The sequence below is a fragment of the Mobula hypostoma genome, chromosome 30 (assembly GCF_963921235.1).
Source record: "Mobula hypostoma chromosome 30, sMobHyp1.1, whole genome shotgun sequence".
Lineage (NCBI taxonomy): Eukaryota > Metazoa > Chordata > Chondrichthyes > Myliobatiformes > Myliobatidae > Mobula > Mobula hypostoma.
In genome coordinates this window covers 9,974,171-9,994,644 of record NC_086126.1, presented here as the reverse complement: position 1 = coordinate 9,994,644, position 20,474 = coordinate 9,974,171, and the positions used below count along the sequence as shown (strand labels likewise).

At 44.8% G+C, this 20,474-nt stretch overlaps 1 protein-coding gene across 9 annotated transcripts in view; it reads left to right on the top strand.

Annotated features, from left to right (window-relative positions):
* The window catches only part of LOC134339548 (spectrin beta chain, non-erythrocytic 1-like), a 509,093-nt gene that overhangs the window by 197,400 nt on the left and 291,219 nt on the right, over window positions 1–20,474 (top strand). The window contains exons 1-2 of one of the 9 annotated variants that reach the window (XM_063036168.1): window positions 6,273–6,637; window positions 6,931–7,036. The exons of 6 other annotated variants lie outside the window; for them this stretch is intronic. In XM_063036168.1, coding sequence (XP_062892238.1) covers window positions 6,931–7,036 — 106 coding nt within the window. In that variant the 5' untranslated portion in view covers window positions 6,273–6,637. Of the gene's footprint in view, window positions 1–6,272; window positions 7,037–20,474 lie in introns of those variants that run through there. 2 more of the 9 variants (XM_063036170.1, XM_063036167.1) reach the window with 2 other exon arrangements.

The following is a 20,474-nucleotide window of genomic DNA, read 5'->3' as shown; positions in this document are numbered from 1 at the left end:
TGGCATAATTTACATATTACTATTTAACTATTTATGGTTTTATTACTGTTTAATTATTTATGGTGCAACTGTAACGAAAACCAGTTTCCCCTGGGATCAATAAAGTATGACTATGACTATGACAATGACAGATTTAGATTGATTTATCACATGTTCGATGGTTCCCTATCGGAGAATGTATACAGTATACAACCTGAAATTTGTACTCTTCACAGACATCCACAAAACAGAAGAAAAACCCGGAAGAATGAATGACAAGAAAAAACGTTGGATCCCCAAAGACCGCCCCCTCCCACCTCACATACACAGGCAACAGCAAAAGCATCAACCCCTCCCCAAGCAACAAGCAAAACCCCCAAAGGGAGCATGAACTTGAGTCCATCGGAAACTAGTGACCGTCCCAACACTTTGAACAGCTCAAGAGGCCCTCTCTCTCACCAGAGAGAACAACAGCTCTTGCTGTTGCCCATTGCATTTTGATGCATGCACATTGAAAACATACACTGAAATGCCTTGCCTGCCTCTTCAAGAATGTATCCAAGGAATTTATAAACCTGGTGAAAATTTCTGCCTCCATTACCCTTTAAGGCAGTGAATTTGATGTCCCTACTCTACTGTTGGTGTGAAAATATCCCCTTATCTCCCCTCCATCTTTCTCTCAATTATTTTAAATTTGATTTTGTGACCCCTCCCAGCTGAAGCTGATGGGTTCTTTTAATCTACTCTGTTTTAACCCTTCAAAGCTTTAACCATCTCAACTAATTCCTCCCCTAAGACGTAGGCTATTTTGGTCCATTCTGCAATGCCATTCCATCATGGCTGATTTGTTAACCCTCTCAGCCCTGTTCTCCTGTCTTCTCCCCTTGACACTCTCACTAACCAAGAGCTTATCAACCTGCCTTGGCCTCCGCAGCCGCCTGTGGCAATGCATTCCACAGATTTACCACCCTCTAGCTAAAGAAATTCCTCCTCCTCTCTGTTGTATTCTGAGGCTGTGCCCTCTGGTCCTATTCTGCCCTACTACAGGGAGACATTCTGTCTGTGGCCACTCTCTCCAGACCAGGGGTTCCCAACCTTTCTTTTACAGCATGGGCCCTTGCCATTAACCTAGGAGTCCGTGCCCGTGAACCCCAGGGTGGAAACCCCTGCTCTGGACTTTTCTCTGCCCAGCCTCCTCCGTTCAAAAGGAAGTCACCCTGTCCTATCCAGTCTTTGCTGGCCGGTGGTGTAGTGACATCCGCGCCAGACTTGGAGGCGAGTGGTCCTGGGATCGAATCTGGCCGGCTCTTTGCATGCTTTCCATCCGTGCTGGGTTGAGTGTCGAGCTAGCAAGGCGGCCTCGTAACAAAAACAAAATAAATGCTAAAGAAACGGTAGTTGCTGCCCGATGGGGCCCCAAGGCACGGCGAGGAACAACCGTACAATCTTTACATAACTAACATGCCCCATGCCTATAAATGTCCTCTATCCCCTTTCCAGTATAATCTTGTCTTGCCTGTCATATCCTTGCTGGAGCAGCGCTGAGTAAAATTCATGTTTTTAATTTTACTGGTGCCGCACATAAGAATTTTACGTAAGCAAGTCATTAATTATATATTCAGTTAAATCGTAGCTCGTAGCTTCAGAGTCAGAGCCAGGTTTAACATTACCGGTTTATGTCAAGAAATTGGGTAACTTGGTGGCTAGCAGTCCAATACAATGCATGACAATATAGAAAAAATAAGTAAATCAATTACAGAAAGTTCGTAGTCATACTTTTTTGATCCCGGGGGAAATTGGTTTTTGTTACAGTTGTACCATAAATAATAAATAGTAATAGAACCATAAATAGTTAAATAGTAATATGTAAATTATGCCAGGAAATTATGAAATAAGTCCAGGACCAGCCTATCGGCTCAGGGTGCCTGACCCTCCAAGGGAGGAGTTGTAAAGTTTGATGGCCACAGGCAGGAATGACTTCTTATGACGCTCTGTGTTGCATCTCGGAGGATTGAGTCTCTGGCTGAATGTACTCCTGTGCCCACCCAGTACATTATGTAGTGGATGGGAGACATTGTCCAAGATGGCATGCAACTTGGACAGCATCCTCTTTTCAGACACCACCGTCAGAGAGTCCAGTTCCATCCCCACAACATCACTGGCCTAACGAATGAGTTTGTTAAATTGCTATATGTGTATAGCAATACAAAAATGAATATTAAATTGCTAAATTAAAAATATTGCAAAAACAGAAATAATAAAACAGAAAAGAGAAAGGTTCAATGTCCATTCAAGAATTGGATGGCAGAGGGGAAGAAGCTGTTCCTGAATCGTTGAGTGTGTGCCTTCAGGTTCCTGTACCTCCTTCCTGATGGTGGCAATGAGAAGAGGGCATGTCCTGGGTGGTGGGGGTCCTTAATGATGGGCGCTGCCTTTCTGAGGCACCGCTCCTTGAAGATGTCTTGGACACTAAAGGCTGATTTATACTTGTGTGTACCAGCTTACGCTGTAGCCTACGCAAGTGGGCTGCGCCGTTGTGAGCATTTATACTTGTGCGTTGGTGTGTCTGCGTCGCTCTGCGATCCGGGCACGTCGCGCATGCGCACACACCCGCCCGTGCAAGGCTTCATGGTCACGGTAGTCTTTCTCAGGGTAAACAAGTTTGAAGCGAATGTCTTTTTTCGTAAAAGCGAAATGTGTCCTCTATAATTTTGGAGGTCTGCAAAGCTTTATGGAAAGCATTGCAGCCAGAGTTCCTTCCCTGCCCTTCAGTCGCCCAATGGGAAGCCATTGCAGCGTAGGAGGAAACGCGATGCTACCAAGTGGACCAGTCATAGGTGTTGCGGTCTGCGTTGCCGTGACGCGTAGTTACATTTTGGGAGAGGTGCGCGTCAGGCTACGGCGTAGGGATCCACGTAGGCACTGTGTAGGGTTCGCGGCTATGCCGTACCTACGGTGTCGATTTGACGCATAAGTGTAAATCAGCCTTAGGGAGGGTAATGGTCATGATGGAGTTAACTAATTTACAATTTCCTGTATGCTTCCGCCCCCTCCCCCCATATGTCTATTTTCCATAGCTGTTTGAGAGTGTGGGCAATTTTATTTTTGCATCTGCTCCAGTTAAACTAACCGCGATGACATGTGTAATACTTGCGTACTAAGTGAAACTCAGACGACACCGCACGATTCTCTATTGTGACCCACACAGTGAATCATGGGTGTACCCCTGTCTTTGAAGTGTTCTGCACAAGAACGCTTTAGGAACATCAGGAATTCAGAGCAGTCGCACTGAGGCCAACACAGTGGCCTAGTGGTTTGCGCAACGCTTTACAGTACTAGTGACCCGGGTTCGATTCCCGCCACTGCCTCCAAGGAGTTTGTACGTTCTCCCCGTGACCGCATGGGTTTCCTCCGAGCTCTCTGGTTTCCTCCCACAGTCCAAAGATGTACCGATTGGTCTATAGATGTGTAGTGGAGAGTGTATTGACTGGCTGAATTATGGCCTGGCAGGGGAATTCCAATGCCTTTGAACATAAAATCCACAAAAGGTAGTGAATACGGCCCAGTACATCACGGGTAAAGCCTTCCCAACTATTGAGCACATCCACATGAATTGCTGTCATAGGAAAGCAGCATCCGTCATCAGAGAACCTCACCTCCTAGTCTGTGCTCTTTTCTCGCTGCTGCCATCAGTAGAAGGTACAAGAATGTCAGGATTTGCACCAGGTTCAAGAACAGTTTCTACCCCTCAATCATCAGGCTCTTGAACAAAAGGGGATAACTCCACTCACTTGCCCGTCCATCAAGATGTTCTGCGCAAGTGACCTCACTTTTAAGAACTCATCTTGTTATCTCATGTTCTCGTTATTGATATTTGGGATTGCACAGTTTGTTCTTCATTGATCCTGTTTACAATTACCGTTCTGCAGATTTGCTAAGTATGTCCGCTGGAAAAAAATAATCTCGTGGTTGGATGTGGTGACGCGCATGTACTCTGATAATAAATTTTACTTTGAAGTGGTCATTGTAAATTGTCCAGTGATCAGGCTAGGGTTAAATCAGTAGTTTGCTGGGCTGTGTGGCTCGAAGGGCCTATTCTGTGCTGTACCTCGATCACAAGATCACAAGACAAAGGAGCAGAAGTAGGCCATTCGGCCCATCGAGTCTGCTCCGTAGCTCCCCCATGAGCTAAACTATTCACCCATCTAGTTCCAATTTCCGGCTTTTTCCCCATATCCCTTGATACCCTGACTAATTAGATACCTGTCAATCTCTTCCTTAAACACCCTCAATAATAAATAAAAAATAAAGATCAAATCTTACTGGATTTCCCCACCACTGAGTTGTTTCTGGTGGAGTCAGGAGAAGCATTTGATTCTGTGTGAAGCCCTAATATCAACTGAATAAACAAGCTTCTATTGGCCTGTAGACGTTCGTTTGTTCTGTATATCGGGTCAGTATCACACTGAGTAAGGAGACCAAGACAAAGCCAAGTGAAAACAGCAACCGTGGCTGGTGCTTTCCTCCCTGTTGCTTGGGTTCTCTGGTGAAGCACAGGCAGGGGTTCATCCTGCTGTGAGGCCTCGGTGCTGCTTTGTATTAAGTGCGTCAGGGAGTCTGAAAGCGCTGAATCAGAATGGGTGCAGCATAGAGTCATAGAAAACTGCAGTTCAGAAACAGGCCCTTCGGCCCGTCTAGTCTATGCGGAACTATTTAAACAGCCTGCTCCCATCGAACTGCTCCGGGACCATCGCCCCCTCCCTACCCCTACCATTCATGTACCTATCCAAGCTTCTCTTAAACGTTGAAAACGAGCTCACATGCACCACTTGCATGGGCAGCTCGATCCCCACTCTCACCACCCTCTGAGTGAAGAAGTTTCCCTTGAACTTTTTACATTTCACCCTTCACCCATGACCTCTGGTTGTAGTCCCACCCAGCCTCAGTTGCATTTACCCTATCTATACCCCTCATAATTTTGTATACCCCTATCAAATCTCCCCTCGATTTTCACGTTCTAAAGAATGAAGTTCTAACCTTGTTTTGCTGTTGTTGCAACAGAATAGTGCTATACATAAACAACACTATAAATTACAATAGAACTGTATCTGAACTAAATTAAACAAGTACTGCAAAAAGAGAGCAAAAATAATGAGGTGGTGTTCATAGGGTTGGTTCATTGCGATGACAGAAGGGAAGAAGCTGTTCCTGAATCATGGAGGCATCCGTACCTTCTCCCTGATGGTTGAAATGAGAAGAGGTCATGCCCTGGATGGTGAGGGGTGCCACCTTTTTGAGGCATCGAGGGATCCTGGAGGAGGCTAGTGTCTGTGACGGACTGGCTGAGTTTGCAACTCGCTGCAGCCTTTTTCCGATCCCACCCGTACCAGACGGTGATGCGGTGGTCTCCAGCTGTAGAGATTTGCTGGAGTCTTTGGTGACATACCAAATCTCCTCAGACTCCTAAAGATATACAGCCATCGCCGTGCCTTCTTTGTAATTGCATGAACATGTTGGGCCCAGGATAGATCTTCAGAGATGCTGACACCCAGGACTTGAAATTGCTCAGCTTTTCCACTGCTGACCCCTTCTTGAAGTTCTCAGTCAATTCATAGAACCACATAACAATTACAGCACGGAAACAGGCCATCTCGGCCCTTCTAGTCCGTGCCGAACGCTTACTCTCACCTAGTCCCACCGACCTGCACTCAGCCCATAACCCTCCATTCCTTTCCTGTCCATATAGCTATCCAATTCCTTGGTCTTTTTTGACCACTGGCTGATAAATGTAACAAATAAGTGTGCCTTGTCTACAGGACATGTGCAAAGAGACCCACAGTACATAAAACAGCGGTTGTAATTATGCAAGAAGTCCCTAGAAGCTGCATCATCGTTACTGTTGCTTCATTATTGGTATTGTGTCGGAGAGCTTTGAAGCAAGGAAGTTTTGAGTGCTACAAAACTGCTTATTTTATTTCATTGAGAAGCTGCAGATAGATTTTTGCCATTGCAAACCTTGGTAGTTATGAGGGGCGGTGATATTCGCGATCCCCAGTAAACCGAAGTTTGCAAGGCAGCTGTGTCAGAACAGTCACGAGGAGGAAGTGAATACGGGGAGGGAGGGAGGGAGGGGCCGGTAGGTGGGGTGGAGGAGTCGGAGGGAGGGAGAGAGAGGAAAAAAACAAAGCTGCTTCCTTTCTGAGCCAAGTTTAGAAGAAATGGGCGGGAGCATCTGATTTTTGCAATGCTGTCATCTCTGTGAAATAATTCACCCTTTCACAACAAGGTGTTATCAGCTCCATTTTAAACATTAAAAAGTTTGGACTGCACACTCCAAGCAGCGTGAGGGGTCCAGCCTTTGACACTGCGGACGACGGGACCCGAGTAACTTCTATCTCTTACTTCCTTGTCCTCCACCCCCACACACCTTGCAGAATGGTCTGATCCTACCTTGCTGCTATGATAATGAATTGAGCGGTGTCAGTGCTGAGCACGCTAGGCTGCTGGTCACAGGGGCCGGCCTTCCGCACAGTCGGCAAGGTGTGTTTGTGTACACACACTCAGCTTGCAGAGAGCTCTCCGGGCAGCAGGCAGCCAAGGAATCTCAGATTTTACTCTCGTGCTTCTGGAATTTGGCAAAGACAGCCTTGACTGGAATGTAAGTGAAAGGAAGAGAACGCGACCTGTGGATTAAAGTGGCTGTGAGAGAATTTTTTTTCCCCCCTTCAGAAAAAAATTAGGGCAAGCATAAAAGTTGGGGGAGTGCTGGTGGAAGGGGGTTGGAGGAAAGAATGCCAGAGGGAATTCTTCCCTCACAGTCTGCCGTGAACCACTAATTTTCAACAACCTGGCTTTCAGGCGAGAAAGGAATTCCTTTTCCCACGCTTACATATTTTTTGACGTGAAGCGTTTTTCTCCCCCTTTGAAATCCTCTCGGCTCGGCTCACCCAGATGGAGATACAGAGGAGGACCGCGACAACACCTTTATCACCGGCTGCCTACGTCAACTCAGCCCAGTATTCCAGCGTCCTGGAGGGAAGATTCAAGCAACTACAAGGTAAGCTTTCCCCTTCCCGCCTTTCTTGCTGACACCGGACACCAGCGTTGGAGTTTGCACAGTGCTGTCAGTGTGTTCTGTATGTAGGCCACTGAGTGGTGGCAGTACCTTTTAAGCAGCTCTGCAGAAAGAATTAAAGGGATCTCTCGTGTTGTTGCTCCTGTCCACGAGCTCAGGCACTTAATTTTACCAGTTGAGTTGTTTCAAGGGTTTTTTTTGATGTCGGGGAAAGGTCAGTGCCCCAAAGTTGACAGCCCTTGTATACCTCTCTTCTGCTTTGCCTATGGGATAAGGAAACTGTGTGCATTCACCTGGTGCTCCTTCTACTGGGGCAGTGTTGCAGCACATACAAGTACTCCTGCCTGCTGATTGTATGTCGTTGTGCTGCTCTGGATTTCCAGCATCTGCAGACTGTTGTGCAAGACCTCCTTATCCTTGTGTTTACAGACAGCAGCACTACTCTTGAACTGCGAGTCGTTGGTGCAGGAAAAGCTGGGTTTGGTCATTTGCCGGGCTTGAGCAAATCACAGAAGTTTAATGTTGGGCGTTGCTGTTGGCTCATTTTTTTAAAAAAAATTTGCTTGCCTGGAACTGGAACACGGTACTGCCACAGGGTTTCAGTCTGAAACTTTTGACAGTTCCTTCCCCTCAACGGATGCTGCCTGATCCGCTGAAGTCCACGTGTAGATTGTTACCGCCACATGTTTGTCGCGCACACTGCCTTATCTCGCTTTTGTGTACAGATGCCACTGTTAAAAGTTAAAACTGAACTCAGTAACCTTGAGTGCAGTTGATGGAGCAATCAGCATAAAATGCAGGAGCTCAGCAGATCAGGCAGCGTCCATGTGGCTGACATTTTGGGCCAGGGCCCTTCATGGGCGGTGTGTTACCTCCGGATTTCCAGCATCTGCAGAAACTTCTTGTGTTTATGTTAGACCATCACAGGAAAGACCCTCTCCGCCATTGAGACCACTTAGAAGGAGTGCTGCCGCAAGAAAGCATCCATCATCAAAGACCCCACCATCCAGTCCATGCTCTCTTCTCGCTACTACCATTAGGCCTTGGGTGCCACACCACCAGATTCAGGGACAGTTGTTACCCAACAGGGCTCCTGAACTGGCGTGGGTAACTTCACTCAGCACTCCTCTGAGCTGATTCCATCATCTACAGAATCACTTTCAAGAATCCTTTGCAATGCACGTTTTCAGTATTTAAAAAAAAATGCCCACCCAGTTTGACTTGCACGTTGGTTATTTGTCAGTTTTCCATAAAATTATTGAGTTATTTTCCTGTAAGACTTCTGCAAGAAAATGAATCTCAAGGTAGTAAATGGTAACATATCTAATGGCAAGGAAAAGTTTGTGAACTCTTTGCAATAACCTGATTTTCTGTATTAATTACTCATAAAATGTGGTCTGATCTTCATCAAACTCATAATAATAGACAAACACACTCTGTCCAAACTAATAACACACAAACAATTGTACTTTTCATGTCTTTATTGAAGACATTGTTTAATACTCAGTCTAGGCTGGAAAAAAATGTGAACCCTTATATTTAATAACCAGTAGAACCTCCTTTAGCAGCAATAACCTTCACCAAACGTTTCTTGTAGCTGCAGGTTAGACTTGTACAATGGTGAGGAAGAATTTTAGACCATTCCTCCTGACAAAACTATTTCAGTTCATCAATATTTCTGGGATACCTTACATGAACAGCCCTCTTCAGGTCATGCCACAGCATCTCAATTGAGTTAAGGTCTGGACTGTGACTTGGACATGCCAAAACACAATTTTTTTTCTTTTTAAACCATTCTGTTGTTGATTTACTGTTGTGTTTCGAATCATTGTCTTGTTGCATCATCCAGCTTCTATTAAGCTTCAGGTGACAGACCGCTACCCTGACACTCTCCTGCAAAATGTCTTTATGCAATTTTGAATTCATTGTTGCCTCAATGTTTGTAAGCTGTCCAGGCCCTGAGACAGCAAAGCAGCCCCAAACCATGATGCTTGTTCCACCATGCTTCACAGTTGGGATGAGGTTTTGGTGTTGGTTGTACAGGGCCCTTTTCCCTCCAAACATAGTGGTGTGCATTTCTGCCAGAAAGTTCAACTTTTGTCTCATCTGTCCACAGAACATTGTCCTAGAAGCATTGTGGAGCAACGTTTGGCAAACTTGAGACGTGTAGTGGAGAGCAGTGGTTTCCTCCATGGTGTACTGCCATGAACATCATTCTTGTTCTGTGTTTTTCTTATAGTGGACGCATGAACGGAGACTTTAACAAGTTCTAGAGATTTCTGCAGGTCTTTTGCTTTTGCCCTTGGGTTGTTTTACACCTCCTTCAGTATTCATTGATTTGAACAGCAGACTCTAAATAGCTTTTGTAGAAGGCAATACCCCAGAGGTTCACATGCTTTTTGTACCTCGACTGTGATTGTTTAAATGGTGAACTGAGTATTGACTAGAAGGAGTACGATCGTTTGTGTGTGACTAGTTTAGGCAGATTGTGTTTGTCTTATTATCCTGACTTCAGTGAAGGTCAGATCACATTTTATGAGTAATTAATGCAGAAAACCAGGTAATTGCAAAGGGTTCACAAACTTTTTCTTGCAACTGTACATACTTTGGTGATAAATTTTACTTGACACTCTTGCTTCAAATCTTGTTTTATATTGTCATGATCTGAGCTGCTCTCTGAGGATTACAGAAGTGTCCAGGCTTTGGGTAGCTGAGTGAGCTGGGTATGAGGTAAGGATAACGTAATGCCCTTGAATTGAAAAGTAGTGGATACAGCCCAGTCCATCACGGGTAAAGCCCTTCCCAACATTCAGCAGAAATGCACGGAGCGGTGTTGCAGGAAAGCAGCATCCATCATCAGGGACCCCCACTACCTAGAAATGCTCTCATCTCGCTGCTGCCATCTGAAAGAAGGTACAGGAGTCTGAATCAGGTTTCATATCACTGGCATATGTTGTGAAATTTGTTAACTTCTGCAGCAGCAGTACATAATAGACAGTAAAAAAAAGACCAAGAATTACAGTAAATAAACGTATATATCTTAAACGCAAACAACAGGAATTCTGCAGATGCTGGAAATTCAAGCAACATACATCAAAGTTGCTGGTGAACTGACGAAGGGTCTCGGCCTGAAACGTCGACTGCACCTCTTCCTATAGATGCTGCCTGGCCTGCTGCGTTCACCAGCAACTTTGATGTATGTTGCATATATATCTTAAATATGTAATTCGAAAATAGAAATAAAGATAAAAGTAGCGAGGTACAGGGGCCTCAGGACTCGCACCATCAGGTTCAGGAACAGTTATTACCCCTCAACCATCAGGAAGGAGGTACAGGGGCCTCAGGACTTGCACCACCAGGTTCAGGAACAGTTATTACCCCTCAACCATCAGGAAGGAGGTACAAGAGCCTCAGGACTCACACCACCAGGTTCAGAAACAGTCATTACCCCTCAACCATCAGGAAGGAGGTACAGGAGGCTCAGGACTCACACCACCAGGTTCAGAAACAGTTATTACCCCTCAACCATCAGGAAGGAGGTACAGGGGCCTCAGGACTCACACCACCAGGTTCAGGAACAGTTATTACCCCTCAACCATCAGGAAGGAGGTACAGGGGCCTCAGGACTCACACCACCAGGTTCAGAAACAGTTGTTACCCCTCAACCATCAGGCTGTTGAACCAATGTGGATAACTTCACTCGCCCCATCACTGAACTGTTCCCACAACCTGTGGACTCACTTTCAAGGACTCTTCATCTCAGGTTCTCGATATTTATTTCTCATTATCTCATTTTGTATTTGCACAGTTTGTCATACCTTGCGCACTGGTTGAATGCCCAAGTTGGAGTGATCTTTCATTGACTCTGTTTTGGTCATTATTCTATTATCAATTTATTGAGTATGCCCGCAAGAACATGAACTTCAGGCCTGTATGTGGTGACGTATGTACTTTGATCATAAATTTACTTTGAACTTTATGGGGCAGTATGACGACTGCCTTCCATTGTAAGCAACCCTTCGCAATGTTAGATTGGTTCATCCTCTCCCCTGGAATAAACTTCTGTCCTCCACTGTTAAATAACGTAATTAGCCTTGAATTAAAGTATAACTAAAAGTAATAAAATAATAAGCTGCTCTAATGTAAAATATGACATGTATGATTTTTCTCCTTGATTACGTCAAGCCTAGAGTTTAGAAGTGTACAACGCAGGAATGGGCCATTCAGCCCACAACATTGTGCTATCCCAGCTAAAAAGCAAATCAAAAACACCCAAGCACTAATCCCTCCTACCTACACCATGTCTGTATCCCTCCATCTTCCTCACATCCGTGTGCCTATCCAAACAGCTCTTGAAAGCCTCTAATGTGTTTGCCTCTGCCACCGTACCAGGCATCCACCGTTCTCTGATTAAAAATCTTGCCTCTCACATCCCCCTTGAACCTACTCCTTCTCCCCTTCAATTCATGCCCTCTGATATTAGACATTTCAACCCTGGGAAACAGATACTTTCTGTCCACTCTTATCTATGCCCCTCATAATCTTGTAAACCTCTATCAGATCTCCCCTTGGCTTCTACCGCTCCAGAGAAAACAACCCAAGTTTATCCAGCCTCTGGTGATAGCACACGCTCTCTAAACCAGGCAGCATCCTGGTGAACCTCTTCTGCCCCCTCTCCAAAGCCTCAATATCCTTCCTGTAGTGGGGCAAACAGAACTGTGGGCAATACTCTAGATGTGAGCTAACCAGAGTTTTATAAAATTGCAACATAACCTCCTGCTTTGAAGCTGATTACAACAGAAGACACTCATTTTTGTACAACTGATGTTGGATTGTTTGTGTGAGGAACTGAAGGTGATGGAGGAGTCAAATGATGAGTTAGACTGGGTGTGGCCATTTTCTAACCCGCAGATGATGTCATCGTGGGCCACAATCCTTAATAAAAAGTAAGAAACAAGTTACAGAAAGAGGCCACAATTCCTATTTCTAAAATGTTTTCTTTGGGGAACCCTGCATCACCTGGCCTCTCACACCATTTGGTTTCATTTGCTTCGAACTGTGGCAGAATACAGCATCCCAGTGGCCTCCAGTTTCTGGAATTGTATTGGTAGCCGCTATTGAATTTTGAGCACTTTGTCTAAAATCTCATATTTGGGCTACATTTGAGAAAGCATTTTGTTCACTTGCCCACCTGATATTGCGTTTTCTTTTTTTTTTGTAATTTATTTTTTATTGAAGTTCATCAAACAACATTTCCATAAGATGTATTTCAGATAGTGTACATGTATATCATATAATCATATTTGCCACAAATTTCCATGAGGAAAAACTTCTTCACACAGAGAGTGGTGAATCTGTGGAATTCTCTGCCACAGGAAACAGTTGAGGCCAGTTCATTGGCTATATTTAAGAGGGAGTTAGATATGACCCTTGTGGCTACGGGGATCAGGGGATATGGAGAGAAGGCAGGTACAGGGTTCTGAGTTGGATGATCAGCCATGATCGTACTGAATGGCGATGCAGGCTCGAAGGGCCGAATGGCCTACTCCTGCGCCTATTTTCTGTTTTCCACATAATATTTATCTGAAGTATATACCTATAGAAAAGAGAGGAAGGAAAGAACAAGCAAAAGGAGAAAACTATGTACAAGTAGGGAGTGATTTTGTTTTTAACAACATATTCATTGATTTGTGAGAATAAAATCAGGCCTATGAGATGTTATGTAGTTGAACCATTTTCCCCACTATGAATCAAATTGTTCCAACTTATGATTAACAGACGAAGGGTCTTGGCCTGAAACGTCGACTGCACCTCTTCCTATAGATGCTGCCTGGCCTGCTGCGTTCACCAGCAACTTTTGTGTGTGTTCCTTAAACCTAATTTATTCAGTTTATTCGGCGTAAAAATCCGAGTCATATGCACACCATTTAGGAATTGCAATATCTCCCTCTAGTTTATATTCTTTTATAATAGTTTGATGTTGCGTTTTCTAAGCAGATTTATCTTGGCTGGCCTTTGGGCGGCAGGGTGGCGCAAAGCAAACCACGAACACGAGAAGAAAGTCTGCAGATGCTGGAAGTCCAGAGCAACAGACACACAACGCTGGAGGAGCTGAGCAGGTCAGGCAGCATCCATGGAAGTGAATAAACAGTTGATGCTTAGAGTCCTGAAGAAGGGTCTCGGCCCGAAATGTTGACTGTTTATTCATCTCCATAGATGCTGCCTGACCTGCTGAGATTTATTTATTTTTTTTTATATAGGCATCCGTTAGTCTCGTGAGACCATGGATTTGCGCCTTGGAAGGTTTCCAGGGTGCAGGCCTGGGCAAGGTTGTATGGAAGACCTGCAGTTGCCCATGCTGCAAGTCTCCCCTCCCCACACCGCCGATGTTGTCCAAGGGAAGGGCATTAGGACCCATACAGCTTGGCACCGGTGTCGTCACAGAGCAATGTGTGGTTAAGTGCCTTGCTCAAGGACACAACACGCTGCCTCGGCTGAGGCTCGAACTCACGACCTTCAGACCACTGGACGAACACCTTAACCACTTGGCCACGCGCCAACACAAAATAAATAAATTTATTTATTTATTGAGATACAGTGCAGAATTGGCCCTTCTGGCCCTTCGAGCCACACCATCCAGCAAACCCCGATTTTAATCCCAGCCTAATAACGGGACAGTTTACAATGACCGATTAATCTACCTACCAGAGGACTGTGGGAAGAAACCAGAGCACCCGGAGGAGACCCACGTGGTCACGGAGAGAACGTGCAAACTCCTTACAGGCAGCGGTTGAACCCGGGTCGCCCGCACTGTAAGCCGTTGTGCTTGCCACTACACTACCGTGCTCATCCAACGTTGTGTGTGTGTGTGTGTGTGTGTTATAGCGCCAGCAAACCGGGTTCCAGCTCTGCAAGGGGTTTCTACGTTCTCCCCGAAATCGCGTGGATTTCCTGCGAGTGCTACACCTTCCTCCCACATTCCAAGGATGTATGGATCAGTGGGTTAATTGGTCACGTGGTGCCATTGGCCGCGCGATCTCGTTGGCACGGGAGGGCCTGTCACTGTTCTTTATCTCTAAATCTCTGCACCCAGTTGAAATTGTAAAATGAGGTGGAGGTGCATGTTTTTCTGCTGCCAGAACTAAATAACCGGCTAGCTACCAGTCCAGATGGTCTAGTATTTCTGGTATCTCATACGTGGAAATGCGGCCTTAATAATGCTGGTCTCTTGAGAGATTTTACTCAGCAGCAAGAAAGTGCCTGTGGCCAGAACGAGAGCAGTAATTGGTTTTCTGAGAGAGTTATGTATGTGGGGTGCAGTGAGAAAACATCTCGACGACTGATGTGAAAAGTTCTGTGAAATCCTGTGCTGCGGGTCGGTCGCTTTTCGGTGTTCATTCAGTCTGCGGTGCGTTGGAATTGTCGGATTCAAGTCCCAGGCTAGGGTCTGAGCTTGTAATTCAAGTTTTGTTGGAGGTGATACCCTCTGGATGAAGTGTGGAATCACCAGATCAGCTGAGCATTAAAATTCTGCGGTAAAGAAGTCAATTCAAAACGAAGATGGAAATTCTGGCAGCTATTTCGACACCTTCACTGCATATCCCCAACAACTAGAAAGAAACTAATTAAAAGCCATTAGTGTCCTTGCTGAGGTGGGATAACGTGAAGAACTAGTAAATGCATATGGATGCAGCTACAAAGAAGGCAAGAGGGTTGCTTTATTTCATTAGGAGTTGGAGGAGATTTGGAATGTCAGCAAAAACACTCAAACTTCTTCAGATATACCATGGGGAGTATTCTGACTGGCTGCATCACCGTCTGTTTTGGGGTGGGCGGGGGGGAGTGCTACTGTACAGGATCGAAGAAAGCTGCAGGAAGTTGTAAACTTAGTCAGTTCCGTCATGGGAACTAGCCTCTGTCGTATCCAGAACATCTTCAAGGAGCGGTGCCTCAGAAAGACGGTGTCCTTCATTAAGGACCCCCACCACACTGGACATACCCTGTTCTCATTGTTACCATCAGGAAGGAGGTACGGAAGCCTGAGGGCACGCACTCAACGATTCAAGTACAGCTTCTTCCCCTCTGCCATCTGATTTCTGAATGGTCATTAAACCCATGAACGTTACCTCACCACTTTGTTATTATTTCTGCTTTTTGCACTACCATTTTTAAATGTAACAGATTTAATATGCATTAATATACTACTGCAATCTATTTATTTATTTTCTATATTTATCATGTACTGCTGCCCATAGTTAAACAAATTTCACAACATATGCCCGTGATATTAGACCTGATTCTGAATTTTAGAAAACGTTATTTTTAACCAACTTGCACCCCTTTCATTCGGCCCAAAAGTGCATCGCAGCCAGCTGAGCGTTTGGGAAATGTATTCATCGTTGCCACATTGGAAATTCGGCTGCAAGTTTGCACGAGACAAGATTTTCTGAACAGCAACGATATTAGTAGCGAGCTGATAGAACGAGCAGTTAAAGTGTAGTGGCCAGCTGAATATGTTCAGTTCCCACTGCTGTCTGCAAGGAGTTTGTACGTTCTCCCCGTGACCGTGTGGGGTTTCCTCCGGGTGTTCCCGCGTTCCAGAGATGTACAGGTTGGGGTTAGTAAGTTGTGGACATGCTGGAAATGTGGCAACACTTGTAGGCTGCCCCCTAGCATGTCCTGATACCGTGTTGGTCATTGACGCAAAGGATGCATCTCTAGGTTCATGTGCCAAATAACTCTTTGTTCTTTCAAAAACAAAACCTTTAGAAATACTTTCCCCAGGTCACTGTGGAGATCTGCATCCACATGAGAGAGTTGCCGGGTTGCTGGTTTATAGAGTCATTCTAAAGATCACATGTCTGACAGTGCAGTATTTCCCTCAGGACCGCATCAGACTGTCAGCCCAGAGTTGAGTTCTCTTGAACTTCTACTCTCAATCTCTCCTTGAGTTTATTAATTTCACTTTTGATATTCTTTTGCAATGCTTTCATGTTTCATAAGAATCTTTCAAAGAGAGTCTATAAATAAACTCAAAAACAAGACTGCATTTTGCTTCCCCATCTCACCCTGTTCTCAGCTACCATCTTGAGTAGTCAATCCAACAGCAGGCGTACCAAAAGGGCTTCAATTTGCAAGATGCCTTTTGAAATGAATTAATTCCTTTTCTTATCCTGATGTTTTTTAAAATCTGTGGGCAGCAGTCTGTTGGTGCTTCAGGGCACTAATGAGTCTTTTGTGCGATGTTTCGGATGGCACATGACACAGGATCAGTAAATACAGCTCTCTACACACCACTGATTATACAATCACATATTATACGTGAGATCAAAAGGCCAGCTGCTTAACCCTTTCATTACGTGCTCCAGTGGGTTTAGTCAGAAATTCTTCTTTGATAGCTTCTCTGGTGGGGGCAGTACACGCATCCGATTATGGGCTGTAACATTCTCCAACAAACTCGCTCAGATTTTATCTTTGCTGTTTTCTTGGTAAAATGGGAGGATTTGAAATTGTACAGGGTTGAATATTCAAACATTAATTTCAAGATCCAGACGTATACTTCTGTAGAAGCTGCTCCTCTTGTGGTTAGCGAGCTTGTGGTTGTAGCAGTTACTCCGGATTTCAGCTTAAGAGAAGAGTTCAGGCTGGTTTAGGAAAACATGTGGTTTAAATTAAGAAATGGAGGTGTGTATTTCTGTTGGGAATAGGCAAAGTTCGCTTTGAATTAGAATCCGGCTTATTACCATTGACAGATGTTGTAGCATTTGTACCTTGCAATACGTAATAAAATCTTTAAATTACAATAAAATGCATTCACATCTATGCAAAAAGTGAGCAAAGAAAAAGGGTCTTGGCCCGAAACGTTAACTCTTTTTTTTCATAGATGCTTCTTGGCCTGCTGAGTTCCTCCAGCATTTTGTGTGTGTGTTGCTTGGGTTTCCAGCATCTGCAGATTCTCCCTTGTTTGCGAAAAAAAAAGAGAAACTAGTGAGGTAGTGTACGTGGGTTTGTTGTCCATTTAGAAATCGGATGGCTGAGGGGAGGAAGCTGTTCCTGAAATGTTAAGTGGGTGCCTTCAGGCTCCTGTACCACCACCTTGTCCTTCTGCAGCTGTACAGGGCCCTGGTGAGACCACACCTGGAGTACTGTGTGCAGTTTTGGTCTCCAAATTTGAGGAAGGACATTCTAGCTATTGAGGGAGTGCAGCGTAGATTCACGAAGTTAATTCCCGGGATGGCGGGACTGTCATATGTTGAAAGATTGGAGCGACTGGGGTTATATACACTGGAATTTAGAAGAATGAGAGGGGATCTGATTGAAACATATAAGATTATTAAGGGATTGGACAGGCTAGAGGCAGGAAACATGTTCCCGATGTTGGGGGAGTCCAGAACCAGAGGCCACAGTTTAAGAATAAGGTGTAGACCATTTAGAACGGAGTTGAGGAAAAACTTTTTCACACAGAGGGTCGTGATTCTGTGGAATGCTCTGCCTCAGAAGGCAGTGGAGGCCAATTCTCTGGATTCTTTCAAGAAGGAGTTAGATAGAGCTCTTAAAGATAGCAGAGTCAAGGGATATGGGGAGAAGGCAGGAAAAGGGTACTGATTGTAATTGATCAGCCATGATCACAGTGAATGGTGGTGCTGGCTAGAAGGGCTGAATGGCCTACTCCTGCACCTATTGTCTATTGATGGTAGCAATGAGAAGAGGGCATGTCATAGGAGGTGAGGGTCATTAATGGTGGATGCTGTCTTTTTGAGGCATGGCCTTTTGAAGATATCCTCGATGCTGGGGAGGCTGTTGGCCCTGATGGAGCTGGCTGAGTTTACAGCCTTCTGCAGCTAATGCCTGTTCTGTGCAGTGGCCCTTTCCATACCAGACAGTGCAGTCAGTCAGAATGCTCTCCATGGTACATAGCAAATCTCCTCAACTTCCTAATGAAGTGGACTTGCTGACCTGCCTCCTTCAGAATTGCATCAGCATGTTGGGCCCAGGATAATTCTGCTGAGATATTGGCACCCAGGAACTTGAAAGCGCTCACCCTTTGTCCCTGGAAGGAATCTGGTCGGAAGCATCAACCCAGCAAAAAATCCCAGTGTTAAAGCAGCTCTTTGCCCTACCACGGACAACTGCTTTCAAACCGCCTGGGCCCTAAGCTCTCAAGTTCCTCCCTAAAGCAGTCTACGCCTCAGTTTTAAAGTGCTCCCTAAAGTCCCTGTCCTTGATGGACAGGCTGCCCAAATGTCTCTGTGTATAGTTCCTTGTCTGGTAATGGATGGTGAGAGCAGGTCAGGACAGGCTCCATTCTGTCGTTTCATGGCTACATCTCTTTAGGAGCGAAGTGAGCGAGCATTGGTCTTGACTGAGGGGTCTTGCGGCACAAGGCAACTTAATTTTACTGATTTGAGTCTTTATTACCAGCTTGCTGATCTGAGGATTTCCCGAACATGTCCCTAGTACAGGAAAATCAGTATACATCATCATCATCAGGTACCGTGCCCAGTTTGAGCTTTGACTGCTGTGGCCCACACGCCCCTGTTTCGGGTCAAGTGGATCAATTCATTGGTATTCATTTCAAGTTCTCTGGCTGCTGTCTCCATCATCATTTGTCTTTGTCTTCCTCTTGCTTTCTTCCCTTCAGTCTTTCCCATAATTACCGTGCATTCTAACTCCTCTTTCCTAATCACATGTCCAATGAAGTTACGTTGCCTTTTCATGATCTCATACATTATTTCTCTTTTTGTGTTTGCTCTGTTCATGACATCCTCGTTAGATATTTGTCCGTCCATGATATTCTTTGCATCCTCCTCAAAAACCGCATCTCTGCTGCTTCAATTCATTTCCTCATGTTACTAGATATTGTCCAACATTCTCAGCCATATAACATAACTGGATAAACGTAACATTTCAGTACTCTGAGGCGGGTTGTCATGCCTAGTTTAGTATTGGTCAGTATACTCTTCATTCTCGTAAAGGTGTCTTTTGCCATCCCTATTCTTCTTTTGATGTCCATGTCGCACCTGCCATCTGATGTCACCCAGCTTCCTAAGTAGCAAAAGTTCTGTACTTGTTTTATGTCTTCCCTGTTTATTCTCAACCTGCAGATAGGATTTTCCTTCTTTCTGGATATCACCATACATTCTGTCTTTTACACATTTTCCACTGAGCTGAGCTACGATGTCCGTAGGATCAAGCTGTGATGTCTGTCGAAGTCGTGACTCTAACTTTGTTTTCTTTCGGGACGGGGATGAGGAGGAGTTAGGGGCACAGGTACATGGCCGTGCAGTAACTGAAATGCTCCCATGCACGTAGCCTTTATTGCCGTGCAGCTATAATGGGACACAGCTCGAAAAAGTTTACAAAACATGATTTTCTTTGCTGTACTATAATTAGATCAAAAGTATGCAGTTTTTCAATTTGCATTCTAAATATTCAAAGATCCAAAGTACATCTATTTATTGAAGAATGTATGCAGGATATAACCCTGAAATTCGTCTTCCTCGCAGACAGCCACAAAACAAAGAACCATGGAACCAACCGTACAAAAAAAACCCATCAAACATCAAGCTCCCCTCCCAAGGTATTCATCCAGCGGAGAAGCTCTGTCTAGGCAATGCTACACAACATCAGGTACCCGCCACATTCAGAATCCGAGTCAAAAAGTACATGTGTGCACAAAAAAACACACACAAACAGAAAGAAAGAAAAAACAAGCACAAAGACAGAATATAAAACACAGAATCAAAAGGCATATTTCAGTTCAGCTCACGTGGCAGGCCTCCCAGATTTAAAAATCGCGCCGAAGTTGCAGCGGAGAAAGAAGTGACCGGAACCTAGAACACATCAAAAACCTAAATTGGAGTCCAAATCTGCAAACTGCTGTGATTCATAGTGTGCATTTTACGAAAAAAAAAATGAAAAATGCGACACAGTTTTCAGGCTGAGCAAAGTTTCCTGATCCAAGCGATGGTTGGTCTGCACAGCTGTGGAAAAAGATAGATTAAGGGCCAGGTCAGAGTTGCACCATCCATGTTGACTCACATGACAGAGCTTTCTGACTGCACAGTGGACATTTGGAATAAACCATGCCATGTACTTTTTGACTCGGATTCTGAATGTGGGGGTCATCAAGGGAATGGCGGCGTAAGGAAAAGGTCTCTCGACAAAAAAGAAGGTAAACTGCCCCAAAATCGAATTTAGACAAATACTTAATATTGCATAACTATATTAATAAAAGGGGCAAGGATGATGTCTAAGAACAAGAATAAAAAGTCCGCTTCGAAGGCTGATAAACATAAAGAGATGCAGCAAGGCGAAGGGCCTAGCTCTCCCACGGCAAGCCAGGACGGAGATAATGAGGGGGAATCGGTGACTCTGTCTTTGATTCTCGGAGAGATTCGCGAGTTCCGACAAGATAACA